At 45.9% G+C, this 14,992-nt stretch overlaps 1 protein-coding gene across 21 annotated transcripts in view; it reads right to left on the bottom strand.

Annotated features, from left to right (window-relative positions):
* Positions 1 to 14,992, bottom strand: part of CHD6 (chromodomain helicase DNA binding protein 6) — a 213,146-nt gene that overhangs the window by 160,948 nt on the left and 37,206 nt on the right. For 16 of the 21 annotated variants that reach the window (XM_039499177.1, XM_039499181.1, XM_039499184.1 and 13 more), the window contains exon 2: positions 12,634 to 12,687. The exons of the other annotated variants lie outside the window; for them this stretch is intronic. Coding sequence is in view for 13 of the 16 variants with exons in the window: in XM_039499171.1 (XP_039355105.1) it covers positions 12,634 to 12,687 (54 nt within the window). In the remaining 3 variants the exon portion in view is untranslated. The remainder of the gene's footprint in view (positions 1 to 12,633; positions 12,688 to 14,992) is intronic. 21 annotated transcript variants of the gene reach the window in all.

Below are 14,992 nucleotides of genomic sequence, written 5' to 3'. Positions count from 1 at the left end.
AACAGAAGGCAAAAAACTATTATTATGTACATAGTTTAGTCCTATTCAGTGTCTACTCGGCGCTTCTTGGCTTGTCTCTTGTATTCATTAAATGGAGCATCTCTTGTCACTGTCCAGCAATAGTCTGCAAGCATTGAGGAGCTCCATTTGCCCTGATAGTGTTTCTCCATTGTTGCAATGTCCTGGTGAAATCGCTTGCCGTGCTCGTCGCTCACTGCTCCGCAGTTCGGTGGAAAAAAAAAAATCTAGATGAGAGTGCAAAAAATGTATCTTTAGTGACATGTTGCAACCAAGGCTTTTGTATGCCTTAAGGAGGTTTTCCACCAACAACCTGTAGTTGTCTGCCTTGTTGTTTCCGAGAAAATTTATTGCCACTAACTGGAAGGCTTTCCATGCCGTCTTTTCCTTGCCACGCAGTGCATGGTCAAATGCATCATCTCGAAGAAGTTCACGAATCTGAGAACCAACAAAGACACCTTCCTTTATCTTAGCTTCACTTAACCTTGGAAATTTTCCACGGAGGTACTTGAAAGCTGCTTGTGTTTTGTCAATGGCCTTGACAAAGTTCTTCATCAGACCCAGCTTGATGTGTAAGGGTGGTAACAAAATCTTCCTTGATTCAACAAGTGGTGGATGCTGAACACTTTTCCTCCCAGGCTCCAATGACTGTCAGAGTGGCCAATCTTTCTTGATGTAGTGGGAATCTCTTGCACGACTATCCCATTCGCAGAGAAAACAGCAGTACTTTGTGTATCCAGTCTGCAGACCAAGCAAGAGAGCAACAACCTTCAAATCACCACAAAGCTGCCACTGATGTTGGTCATAGTTTATGCACCTCAAAAGTTGTTTCATGTTGTCACAGGTTTCCTTCATATGGACTGCATGACCAACTGGAATTGATGGCAAAACATTGCCATTATGCAGTAAAACAGCTTTAAGACTCGTCTTCGATGAATCAATGAACAGTCTCCACTCATCTGGATCGTGAACGATGTTGAGGGCTGCCATCACACCATCGATGTTGTTGCAGGCTACAAGATCACCTTCCATGAAGAAGAATGGGACAAGATCCTTTTGACGGTCACGGAACATGGAAACCCTAACATCACCTGCCAGGAGATTCCACTGCTGTAGTCTGGAGCCCAACAACTCTGCCTTACTCTTGGGTAGTTCCAAATCCCTGACAAGGTCATTCAGTTCACCTTGTGTTATGAGGTGTGGTTCAGAGGAGAAGGATGGGAGAAAGTGTGGGTCCTGTGACACTGATGGTTCAGGACCAGAAGTTTCATCCTCTTCCTCGTCTGACTCAAGTGAGAATGATTCTGGTGCATGAGGAACCGGCAGTCCTTCTCCGTGGGGTACTGGGCGTATAGCTGATGGAATGTTTGGATAATGCACAGTCCACTTTTTCTTCTTTGACACATCTTTCCAAACTGGAGGCACCATGCAGAAGTAACAATTGCTGGTGTGATCTGTTGGCTCTCTCCAAATCATTGGCACTGCAAAAGGCATAGATTTCCTTTTCCTGTTCAACCACTGGCGAAGATTTGTTGCACAAGTGTTGCAGCATATGTGTGGGGCCCACCTCTTGTCCTGATCTCCAATTTTGCAGCCAAAATAAAGGTGATAGGCTTTCTTAACCATAGTGGTTATACTGCGCTTTTGTGATGCAAAAGTCACTTCACCACAAACATAGCAGAAGTTATCTGCACTGTTCACACAAGTACGAGGCATCTCTGCTCACTTTGGCTAAACAGAAATGTGTCCCTTTGCAAAATCAAACACTGACAAATAAGAGAGCACGACACTGTATGATTTCTAGAGCTGATATAGGGCAATTTGTTCAGCAGAGTGATGTAAGCTTCGTTATGATTGCATCATCCATGACTTCTAGGAATAACATGAGGCAATTCATATCATGTATGACGCAATACCAGCTTCAGATTGCATCATTCATTGTTTTGCCTAAAAAGCAAGTGCTGTCCAAACCCAGTCATAGATTTATTCATAGATCCAGTCAAAGATGTATTTTAGTCATTTCTGGTTTAAATTGAGATCCCTTCCCTTTATAACTCATTTATCCTCCGCTATTCCCAAGTCAAGGGTCGTATATACTGACCCAATAGCATAACTTGAAAACTAGAGCCAATCAACAATTTTAAGCATCATTTTCGTTCTCAGTGACCCAGAATTAGTAAAGTTTGACCACATTTATTTCAGAAGCATTTTGGCTGTAGAGCAGTGTAATAGGGATTGGGACCCTCAGAGGATTGTGACCTCGCTGACCCGACCATATGGAGAAGCGCTTCCATTTGGCCAGGTAGGTGGCCCTGGTTGATGGTTTCCTACTACCGAGACCGCGTCGTCAGGGGAGGAAGACGAGGAAATAACTTGGATCGGCCCTTCCTCAGGTGCATGTAGCCCTTTGGGGTCCTGCGGCACACGGTACTGTGGTTGCAGGGCCAGTTCCGATTCTAAATGCAGCACCGCGACCAGTACCAGGGTCGCCAGTGAGCGGCTTGGCGTATTGGGTGGTGCCTGTTGAGCCCGAACTGTAGTCGCTGCCCAGCTAGGGGGTGCTGAACTTGAATATGGCACACCCCTGCCCGGCGACGGTGCCAATGGAGGAGGCAACTGCGCCGGGGCCACCGACGCTGAGGAGACCAAGGCCGACCTTGATCGAGGACCAAACGCCTGGCCTACCAACTGGTTGTAGGCCCAGAGGGTCCAAAACAGCCACTGTGAGGGTGGATCCATTGCTGCTGCCACTGTGGGTAACGCTGGTGGCTCACCCCCGAAACCGATCTCCTGCTCCGCGACCGGCTGGAGCGATAGGAGTCTGCCTCTGAGTCTGAAGTTTCTGAGTAAGAGGACCTGGGGGGAGCAGCACCCCGTGCCGTTGGAGAGCGATGCTGAGGCGGCGGGGAACCTCCCATCTGGTCCAGTGCCACCCTAGCGGTGCGGGGCGGGGAGGGAGGCGACAGCATGGCTGGCTTGCCCCTCGATTGTACTGGGGGACGGCCCGTGGTAGGTAACTCCCTACTACGGTGCAGGTAGGCCGGCGCCAGGAGTCCCATCAAATCTGAGGCCGCCTTGAATGCCTCCAGTGTCGAGGGGAGGCGCAAGTCTCCGCTGAGGTCTGGGGGATCTAGGCTGGTCCAGACTCGACCGCCCTCTCTGCGGTGCGGGAGTCACCGAGGGTGGCTGCAGGGCAGCCTCCATCAGGAGGACTATAAGTCTTTGAGCTCTATCTTTAAGAGTTCTCGAGCGGAAGCCCCTGCAGATAGAGCACCGGTCCTTTTGGTGGCTCTCTCCGAGGCACCTCAAACAAGCAGAGTGTGGGTCACTCTTGGGCATGAGTTTCCCGTAGTCCTTGCAGAGTTTAAACCCGGGTGACCCGGGCATGCCCCAACAGGCAACAAAACGTGGGGGGGAACCCCCCCAACTACCAAGAACTATATACAAATGACCTAAGTAAACTAACTATATACACGGACTATACACGAGGATAGGACGCTGAAGAGAACTTCCAGCTAGCCGTCACCGGCGGTAAGAAGGAACTGAGGGGGTGGAGGGTCAGCGGGCCCCTTTATAGGGCGCCGTAATGGCGCCACTCCAGGGGGCGCCCGGGCTGACCTTACAGACACTGCTAGGGGAAAATCTTCCGGCTGGTGTGCACACGGCGCGCACTCACCTGCTTGGAATGGACATGAACAACCACTCGAAGAAGAACAAATGATACAGCTAGATTCTCCCTGGAACGTATCAAGCGAGACTATGCCAGGCTGGGGAAGACACCTAAGGAAATCAGGGCTCAGGTGACCTTCAGTGGGATTCTGCCTGTTCCATGAGAAGGGCAACAAAGGTGTGACAAGATTATGATGATCAACAGATGGCTCAGGCAGTTGTGCTATAAGGAGAGCTCTGGGATGTATGGCCACTGGGAGGCATATATGGACAGAGGACTGTTCTTTTGGGATGGACTTCACCTGAGTAGGGAGGGAAATAGACTTCTAGGATGGAGGCTGGCACAACTGATTAAGAGAGCTTTTAACTAGAAATTTGGGGTTGGGAGATGTCCAGGTAATCTCCACACTGGATTTTAACATTGAGAGGGAAGAAAATGAAGTAAGAAAGGAATCAGCCATGGGTAGGAGAATGGACATAAAGGTGGAAGGATAGTGTAGATACCATTCTAATAGGTGATACAGGCAGTAGAATGTCTGGGCCTAATCGGATAAAGAATGTGAGCGAAGCCAAATAGCAAAAATTAAGATGTTTGTACACCAACGCAAGGAGCCTAAGTAACAAAATGGAGGAACTAGAGTTACTGGTGCAGGAAGTGAAACCAGATATTATAAGGATAAAAGAAACATGGTGGAATAGTAGTCATGACTGGAGTACAGGTATTGAAGGGTATGTGCTGTTTAGGAAAGACAGAAATAAAGGCAAAGTGTAGCGGGGTAGGTGACCACCCGCTCCAGCCTGGAAGGGGTTGGAAAAGCCCTGCAGAGGGCTGGACTGGGCAAGGTAAAACTCTAGCTCATTGGGGGAAGTGGCTGCAGCTGGGGGCCATGCCCCAAGCTGAGCAACAGGGCCTTATAAAGGCGGCTAGGGAAGCCAGAAGGAAGAGTCTCCCTCTGCCTGTAGAGGGAGATGGGCCTGGCTGCAGGGAGCTAGAGACAGGGTACCTGACTGGAGATGGGCTGGGGAAAGGCAGAGGAGCTGGGGAGCTCCAGCCTGGAAAGCCCCAGGCTGCGGCCTAGCATTGGGAAGCCCGGGGTAGGCCAAGGCAGCAGGTCCAAACCCAACCTTGCCAGTGATGAGTAGGATGATACTGCAGTCTGCCCCAGGGCATGGGGCTAGATGATGACTGGCAGTAGCCTGATACTGAGTCAAGGTGGGGATAGTGGGTGGGGGTTCCCCTGGGGAGGGGAGACCCTAACAGAAAGGGGCTACTGCCAAGGGGCAGCACCCCAGTAAAGGGGCACCGGATCCAGGGAGGAACATGGGGGCCAGAGGACAGGCGGCTCACTGGCCTGCAGAGGGCGCTCTGGAGCTGGAATGAGCCAATTCCCGGAACAGACCAGCAGGAGGCGCTGCAGGGGTGAGTCTGCACATCTACACAAAAGGTAGTGGAGCAGCATTGTATATCAATGATGAGGTAGACTGTAAAGAAATAAGAAGTGATGGAATGGATAAAACAGTCTGTGTGGGCAAAAAAAAAAAATCACATTGGGGAAAGAAAGCTACTAGAGCCTCCCCTGAGATAGTGCTTGGGGTGTGCTATAGACCACTGGGATCTGATTTGGATATGGATAGAGACCTTTTAAATAAAGTAAATACTAATGGGAATTGTGTGATCATGGGAGACTAACTTCCCAGATATAGACTGGAGGATCATAGAATCATAGACTTTAAGGTCAGAAGGGACCATTATGATCATCTAGTCTGACCTCCTGCACAACGCAGGCCACAGAATAGCCCTCGGGAAACATTCTCCTACCTGACCATCAAGTGCCTGTCTTGAGCATTAAAACCCAAGAGCAGAGTTGAAAGCAGTTCCTCCGGGCACAACCACAACATCAATATTAAATAAATAATAATAGCCGCATACTAGACTGCATGCTAGATAATCCCATATAAGGGAAGATTGTGATGGTCGGATGCATTGTCCTAACACATAGAAAGAAAATATTCTACCAGCCTGAAATATTAGGGGAATCTGAGATTTTTTGATTTTGGAGGTTTTTTTAATATCATGAGTTTACACACACACAAGTTTTTTGTATTTCTCTGAAGACTCGTTCTTTTGTAACGATGTCAGCAAGATTGTCCCCAACTCTCTCACTCAGTTAGCCATCTAGAAATTCCACTGCAAGCTCTTTAGGGCAGGCATTGTCTATTAAGTGCTAGTAATAGGGCTCAGATTTTCCTAGATGTGCTAGCTGATGGATTCCTTCACCAAATAGTTGCTGAATCAACAAGAGGGGATGCCATTTTAGATTTGGTTTTGGTGAGTAGTGAAGACCTCACAGAAGAAACAGTTGTAGGGGACAACCTTGGTTCGAGCAATCATGAGCTAATTCAGTTCAAACTAAATGGAAGGATAAACAAAAATAGATCTGTGACTAGGGTTTTTTATTTCAAAAGGGCTAACTTTAAAGAATTAAGGAAATTAGTTAGGGAAGTGGATTGGACTGAAGAACTTGTGGATCTAAAGGCGGAGGAGGCCTGGAATTACTTCAAGTCAAAGTTGCATCCCAAGAAAGGGGAAAAAATTCATAGGCACAAGTTGCAGAGCAAGCATCTCAGACCGGTGATTAAGAAAAAGCAGAAGGCTTACAAGGAGTGGAAGATGGGAGGGATCAGCAAGGAAAGCTACCTTAGGGCTGGTCCACACTAAGAAGCGGGGTCGAACTAGGGTACGCAAATTCAGCTATGTGAATAGCGTAGCTGAATTCGAAGTACCCTAGCTCGAACTACTCACCCGTCCAGACGCCGCAGAATCGAAGTCCGCGGCTCCAAGGTTGACTCCGCCACCGTTTGCAGTGGTGGAGTACCGGAGTCGACCGCGGCGCTTCCGGAGTTCGAACTATCGCGTCCACATTAGACGCGATAGTTCGAACTCCGAGAAGTCGAACTCACCGCGTCGACCCGACTGGTAAGTGTAGATTAGCCCTTATTGAGGCCAGAACATGGAGGGATAAAGTGAGGAAGGCCAAAAGCCATGTAGAGTTGGACCTTGCAAAGGGAATTAAAACTAATAGTAAAAGGTTCTATAGCCATATAAATAAGAAAACAAAGAAAAAAGAAGTGGGACCGCTAAACACTGAGGATGGAGTGGAGGTTAAGGATAATCTAGGCATGGCCCAATATCTAAACAAATACCTTGCCTCAGTCTTTAATGAGACTAATTAGCAGCTTAGGGATAATGGCAGATGAAAAAATGGGAATGAGGATATGGAGGTAGATATTACCACACCCGAGGTAGAAGCCAAACTCGAACATCTTAATGGGGCTAAATTGGGGGACCCAGATAATCTTCATCCAAGAATATTAAAGGAACTGGCACATGAAATTGCAAGCCCATTAGCAATAATTTTTAATGAATCTGTAAACTCAGGGGTTCTACCGTATGACTGGAGAATGGCTAACATAATTCCTATTTTTAAGAAGGGGGGGGGGGGGAGAAGGTGATCCAGGTAACTACAGGCCTGTTAGTTTGACATCTGTAGTATGCAAGGTCTTGGAAAAAATTTTGAAAGAGAAAGTAGTTAAGGACATTGAGGTCAATGGTAATTGGGACAAAATACAACATGATTTTACAAAAGGTGGATCATGCCAAACCAACCTGATCTTCTCCTTTGAGAAGGTAACAGATTTTTTTAGACAAAGGAAACATAGTGGACCTAATTTACCTTGATTTCAGTAAGGCATTTGGTACAGTTCCACAGGGGGAATTATTAGTTAAATTGGAAAAGATGGGGATCAATATGAAAATTAAAAGGTGGATAAGGAAATGGTTATAGGGGGAGACAACAACGGGTCATACTTAAAGGTGAACTGTCACGCTAGAGGGAGGTTACTAGTGGAGTTCCTTAGAGATCGGTTTTGGGACCAATCTTATTACTGACCTTGGCACAAAAAGTGGGAATGTACTAATAAAGTTTGTGGATGACACAAAGCTGTGAGGTATTGCCAATACAGAGAAGGACTGGGATATGATACAGGAAAATCTGGATGACCTTGTAAACTGGAGTAACACTAATAGGATGAAATTTAATACTGAAAAGTGCAAACCACGCATTTAGGGATATATCAGAGGGATAAATACCTGGGAGGGAGAGGAATTATTTAAGATCAGTACCAATGTGGACACAAGAACAAATGGATATAAACTGGCTATCAGGAAGTTTAGACTTGAAATTAGACAAAGGTTTCTAACCATCAGAGGAGTGAAGTTCTGGAACAGCCTCCCAAGGGGAGCAGTTGGGGCAAAAGACATATCTGGCTTCGAGACTAAGCCATATTTGGGGTCAGGGGTCATATCCAACCCCCATGCACACCAAGGGCCTGGCTCAGCTCTCCCAGAAGTCGTTCTGTACCTGTCAGAGGCATGGGGCAGAGGACAGGCCTGCCAGCCCAATGCCTTTCACTAGCATTGCATTCAGTTAAGGCTAAAATAGTCTGACCTCTCATAGGCCAGTGGAATGACTCCAGCCAGAACCAGCCCCATTGCTATTCATCAAGCAAGTCCCCACAAATAAGAAGTTTGCTGTGGCATAAGATTAGAGAGGACACGTACAGCAGCTTGCTTCATGCTCACAGGTGAAGTCTTGATGCTGACAAACTGAGTCTGCCTGACACAAAGCAACACCCCACCTTGCCAGCAGGCTCTGGGAAAGAATGCAGTGGGTTCTGCTGAGTCATTGGTGCACACAGCTTGCAAAGCAGCTGGCTACCAAGGAGGTGCAAGCAGCTCTCCAGAGAGAAAAAAATCTGGGGTGTGGGCAGCGCAGCCTTGAGTGTGGGAAGCGCAGCCTTGAGTGTGGGAGAACAGCAGAACACCTCAGCTGATGTCCTCTTATGGCCAATAAAGCCAGACTCCAGAAAGGAGGTGAGTTTATAACTAGGGACCTACCAAATTCATGTCCATTTTGGTCAATTTCATGGTCATAAGATTTTTAAAAACGTAAATTTCATGATTTCAGCTATTTAAATCTGAAATTTCACCATGTTGTAACTGTAGCGGTTTTGACCCCAAAAGGAGTTGTGGGAGGGTCACAGAGTTACTGCAGGAGTGTTACGGCACTGCTACTCTTATTTCTGTGCTGCTGCTGGCGACGGTGCTGCCTTCAGAGCTGGGCAGCTGGAGAGTGGTGGCTGCTGGCCAAAAGCCCAGCTCTGAAAGCAGCGCTGCTCCCAGCAGCAGTGTAGAAGCAAGGATGGCATGGTATGGTACTGCCACCCTTACTGCTGCCTGCAAAGCTGGGCCCTCAGTCAGCAGCCACCACTCTCCGGCCGTCCAGCTCTGAAGGCAGCAGCAAAGTAGTAAGGGTGGCAGTACCATACCATCCTTACTTCTGCGCTGCCCTTAGAGCTGGGCGCCTGGCCAACAGCCGCCACTCTCCAGCCACCCAGCTCTGAAGGCAGTGCAAAAGTATGTGTGGCAACACCACAACCCCCTAAAATAACCTTATGACCCCCTGCAACTCCTATTTGGGTCAGGACCCCCAATTTGAGAAACACATCTCCCCCATGAAATCTGTATGGTATAGGGTAAAAGCACACAAAGGACCAAAGACCAGATTTCACAGTCTGTGATGCATTTTTCATGGCCATGAATTTGTTAGGGCCCTATTTATAACTCTTCCCAGCATGTGGACTCAGTTTTGGACTAGGCTGGAAAAGGCATCTGCTCACAGGTTCTTACAGGGGGGTCAAATTATTTTTAATCTAACAGAAAAATTTCTAGAGTGGAGCGGGACTGATTGAGAGCTGCCCAAGAGGGCATAAAGCTGCATGTGGGCGTACAAAATCCTAACAGGATCAAATCATCTCAGAACAACAGAGTTAACACTTAGAAAGGACTTTACTTCCCACTGCAGATGTTTTTAAACTGTAAGCCCTTGAAATTCTTTGAAGTTACACATTGAACTGGGGCTGTCTCCCACAGACATGAGGTCCCTCCCTCCTACCCCATCACAGACCCTGCTCTCCACACACAGGGAAGACACCATGACTTGGCCATAGATGAATTCAAGATAAAAAATACTGCTGGAGACATCCATATGTCACAAAACATGCTCTTGCAATTCCACACCTATGGCTCCATCCTCCCCACCCTGGTGCACAGGCCAGGCCCAACATTCATATTTAAAATTCTATATATAGATATAGATATAGAGAGAGAGATATCAAGGTTTTTTCAGATTTTTTTTTCACTTTAAAAAGGAAGGTGACACAATGGCTGAGGACAGGCCCTGGACATGGCTCAAATAACTTTCCAGTGCCAACCACCCACTGCTCTGCAAAACCAGATGGAATGCTGCACTGAGTTGGATTCCAGAGCTATTTCAGCAGCCTCAGTGCAGCATGGCTTCAGCAGCTACTCAGCATTCCTGGGGTGCCTGGGGTTGGGGTTTAATGAATGCAGGACTGAAGCCAGAAAGAGGGCTGGGTATGAAAACAACATAGTACTATCCTTGCATCCACCCCATCCTGAGAAAAACAAGCAAGAATCACAGCCAAGAACTGCACTAGGATGAGAAACAGCCTGTGATTCCAAGGAATATCAGATGCTCACTTGGTGCCAGCATGGCTGCCAGACAGCAAGCAGTGCAAACTCTGGGGAACGGGCACAGCTGATGGGCACAAATAGGTTCATGCCAGCCAGCCAATAAGGAGCTGCTTTTCCCCAGATCTGGCTGTACAATGAACAAGAAAGCAGAAGGACAGAGAGAGAGCGCGAAGCAGAACACTGCCAACCTTAGGAGAGAAAACATACTACAACTCATCCACCAAGCCAGGGAAGAGAAGGCCCAGGGAGAGGGAAGAGACTTTGGGAAGGCATGACAGAATCAGGGAGCAACCAGCCTTCCAGCACACCAAACACCAGTGCAGGCTAAAGTCTCCCCAACGGAAACTTGTCCATCAACTCCTGGAACGATGTGTGTCCAGATACAAAGACTGGCTTCAGATTGAACAGTACGAAATAGAGTGTCGCTCACTCCGACTCAGTCTCCAGCAAGCTATTACAACTTCAAGAAAGGCACACCAAGCCCTACCTACCTCTTCCTTGCTCCCCAAAGGATATTCTTTTCACCCCTTACAAAGCCCTGAGAATCATGCCCTCAACACCAAAACCTGGATGGGACAACCCTCACAGCCCCTCTGGGACACTCCTTAACTTCCCAAAAGGGGTTGCAATGTTAGGCTCACACCAAGCTAGGGACACTGACTGCCCCCGAACTCCCCAGCCTGCCAGCCCTAGAAGCAAGAGGCAGTGGGCCCGGCCCTGAATTGAACCCAGCTTTCTTAAGTCCAACCCCTCCCTAGCACAGAGGTTTTCAGGCTCCAGTCAAGCACAGAGTTACATGCTGGGCATCCCAAACTGGAAAGAGACTATAGGGCACTCAACTTCCCCCACCCCCCCAATTCTAATGGGGGAAGCAAAGGGAGTCTGCAATTACACCCTTCTCTCACCAGGTGGTAACAGGAGAAAGAGCAGTGGGCTTATGGGCCAGAGCAGCCAGCCACCACAGAGAAGGAGGGGGAAAAGGCTGCCTTCCTCACAGCACCTTGCCCACAGGGCCAGGTGAGGAGGGATGGGATATATGGGAGTATGGACAGAGTGGGTCACACAAGGCTGGGGTTCAGAAGGGCTAGGAGGGCACAGACTGGGGCGGGGGCACAGGAGCTAGTAAGGTGACAGCACTGAGCCAAGGGCTGAATGGGAGCGAGGATGCAGGGCCACATGGGACAGGAGGGAGAGGTGGTGCAGGGAAACATGGGGATGGGGGGCACACAGCTGGGGGGGGGAGGTGCAAGGCCACAAGGGGACAGAGGCAGCTAGGCCTGGCTGAATGGGAGAGACTAGGAGTCAGCCACAGTCTGCACAGGGGAAGCTCCCCAACTCCCTACCACCACCACCACCTCCAAAAAAACCTGTTTCCTAGTTCTCCCACCCACACCCAACAACCCCCCAGATTCACCCCTAGACTCCTTCCCAGCAATTATTTCCATCTCCCTCAGCTCCTCTGTTACCCATGACTCCCTGAAGCCTTTGCACTGCTTCTGAGGGGTGCGAAAAATACATTTCTGTATTATAGTTTAAAGGCATTAGTACTCAAAGATCTGTATTAATATACCTAGTAAGGAATCTATTGGTCCAAAGACATTTCCTGAATTTTTTTTTGTTGTCTGTATGGTTACAGACATACTTGCTGACCAGAATTTTGAAAAAAAAACATTAAAATAATATAATCATTCCAGTTTCAATTATGTTATTATGACAAATAAAATGTGTCAAATTTTGCAAAATTTTAAAATATTGTGCACATCATTTTTAAGTGCAGAATTCCCTCATGAGTAGCCATTGTTACTTGTCCTGGGCTTTCCACACAGAACCTTGTTCTTGGCTTATTTCTGATGAAATTTTTGCAGATCACCTTTAAAACCCTCATGAGAGCTTTAAAACTACTTTATAGGCTGCAAAATTAGTTGTGCCCATAAAGCTGTTGATGTGCTTTATGGCAACATTTAAATGCCAATTTAGAAACCTTATTTCTTCAGTGTCCAACCAGTGACAAGGAGCATCTATTCTCAGACACCACTGAGCACCCTGCCCTTCCCTTAGCTACTCAGGGACACCTAAGTATTACAGTGCTGATTGGCTCCAATCATTTCTACTGCTACCCCTCACTTTACAAGATTTTAGAAGAATGTGAAAGTTGCAAAGTCAAGCCCTCAGAAGTCAGGCAAAGTCAGATTTAAAGTTGCCCGTGCACCCTTAACTCTGCCCCCTCTGTGCCTGTGTTTTATGAAACAGTCTTGCCTTCAATAACACAAAGCCTGTAGCAGTTCTAGAAATAAACCCACAAGATCTGGGTTCTAAGTCCAGTGCCTTACCCACAAGAATACCCCTTCTTTTCTTGCGATCCTCTGCTTTTTTCACTGTCCATCCTGTGGATAGAATGAGGCAGGGGTGTTTATGTGAGGAAAGACTGTACTGTTCTACACATGCAGAGGAGGGCTGGATTAGGACTGCAAGAACATTTCCTAACCTTTGAGTTCTTGACTTTGCAACATTAATATTGCTTTAACATATGTTATTTCCTAAGTTTTTTAAAAAGCAAACTGAAAAAAAATTGTCCTGTAGAACCATAATGACCTCCTACATAGCTCATTAGGAAGTGGGAACCAAGGACCCGTAGAGCAACAGTACAACCCTCTACTGATCAAGCTAAAAGAATAACTGATAGCAGTAGTAGACTGTTACCCTTTTGAGGACCAGCTACTTGAGGGGAACATGCAAATTTTAAAACAACAAACTTCTTTAAAAGCTTGATTGAGCATGTGTGAATGTTGATTTTCAGAGACTTATAGCATGGACAAATCTGGATGAATTTTCATAAGGACAGCAAAAGGCACCTCCCTGACCCCAGGACAACACCTCTGCCACATATTGTGTTTTTCCCTAATCTTGGTCTCAGAAATGACAACCATTTTTCTTGTAACTTTACAAAAACCAAAACAAAATCAACAGTCTGAAGAAGAGCAAACATGGACATTTTCAGCCAAAAACAATTAAAGCTTATAATTAGGGCTCTCGATTAATCGCAGTTAACTCTTGTTAACTCAAAAAAAATTAATCGCAATTAATGGCAGTTTTACTCACACTGTTAAACAATAATACATTTCAACTGGGATTCTAAGTATTTTTTGATATTTTTCTACATTTTCAAATATATTGACTTCAATTACAACACAAAATACAAAGTGTACAGTGCTCACTTTATATGATTATTGATTACAAATATTTGCATTGTAAAAGTGATAAAAGAAATAGTATCTTTTAATTCACCTCATACAAGTACTGTAGTGCAATCTCTATTGTGAGTGCAACTTACAAATGTAGATTTTTTTTGTTATGTAACTGCACTCAAAAACAAAACAATGTAAAAATTTAGAGACTACAAGTCCATTCAGTCCTACTTCTTGTTCAGCCAATCGCTCAGACAAAAAAGTTTGTTTACATTTATGGAAGATAATGCTGCCCGCTTCTTATTTACAATGTCACCTGAAAGTGAGAACAGGCATTCGCATGGCACTTTTGTAGCAGGCATTGCAAGGTATTTACGTGCCAGATATGCTAAACATTCATATGCCCCTTCATGCTTCAGCCAACATTCCATAGGACATGCTTTCATGCTGATGACGCTAATTTAAAAAAAAAAAAAAAGTGTTAATTAAATTTGTGACTGAACTCCTTAGGGGAGAATTGCATGCCTCCTGCTCTTTTACGTGCATTCTGACATATATTTCATGTTATAGCAGTCTCAGATGATGACCCAGCACATGTTGTTCGTTTTAAGAACACTTTCACTGCAGATTTGACAAAACGCAAAGAAGGTACCAATGTGAGATTTCCAAGGATAGATACACCACTCAACCCAACGTTTAAGAATCTGAAGTGCCTTCCAAAATCTGAGAGGGTCAAGGTGTGGCACATGCTTTCAAATGTCTTAAAAGAGCAACACTCTGAGGCGGAAACTACAGAACCCAAACCACCAAAAAAGAAAATAAACCTTTTGCTGTGGCATCTGACTCAGATGATGAAAATGAACATGCATCAGTCCGCACTGTTTTGAATCATTATCAAGTAGAACCTGTCATCAGCATGGAAGCGTGTCCTCTGGAATGGTGGTTGAAGCATGAAGGGACATATGAATTGTTAGCACATCTGGCACGTAAATATCTTGCGATGCCGGCTACAACAGTGCCATGTGAATGCCTGTTCTCACTTCCAGGTGACGTAAACAAGCAGCTGGCAGCATTATCTCCTGCAAAGGTAAATAAACTTTTTTGTCTGAGCAATTGGCTGAACAAGAAGTAGGACTGAGTAGGCTTATAGGCTCTACATTTTTGCATTGTTTTATTTTTTAATGCAACTTTTTTGTACATACAAATGTACAATTAAGTTCAACTTTCATGAGAGAGATTTCACTACAGTATTTTTAATGGGGGAATTGAAATATACTATTTTGTTTTTTTACAGTGCAAATATTTGTAATCAAAAATCGAAAGTGAGCACTGTACATTTTGTATTGTGTTGTAATTAAAATCAATATATGAAAAAAGTAGAAAACATCCAAAATATTTAATAAATGGTATTCTATTATTGTTTAACAGCATGATTAATCGCGCGATTAATTTTTTTAATTGCTTGGCAGCCCTATAACAACTGAAAAGAGGGGTTTATAATGGG

Source organism: Mauremys reevesii, linkage group 13 (genome assembly GCF_016161935.1).
Source record: "Mauremys reevesii isolate NIE-2019 linkage group 13, ASM1616193v1, whole genome shotgun sequence".
Taxonomy (NCBI): Eukaryota; Metazoa; Chordata; order Testudines; family Geoemydidae; genus Mauremys; species Mauremys reevesii.
Note: the sequence above shows the minus strand (reverse complement) of the source record. Positions and strands in the feature narration are given on the sequence as shown.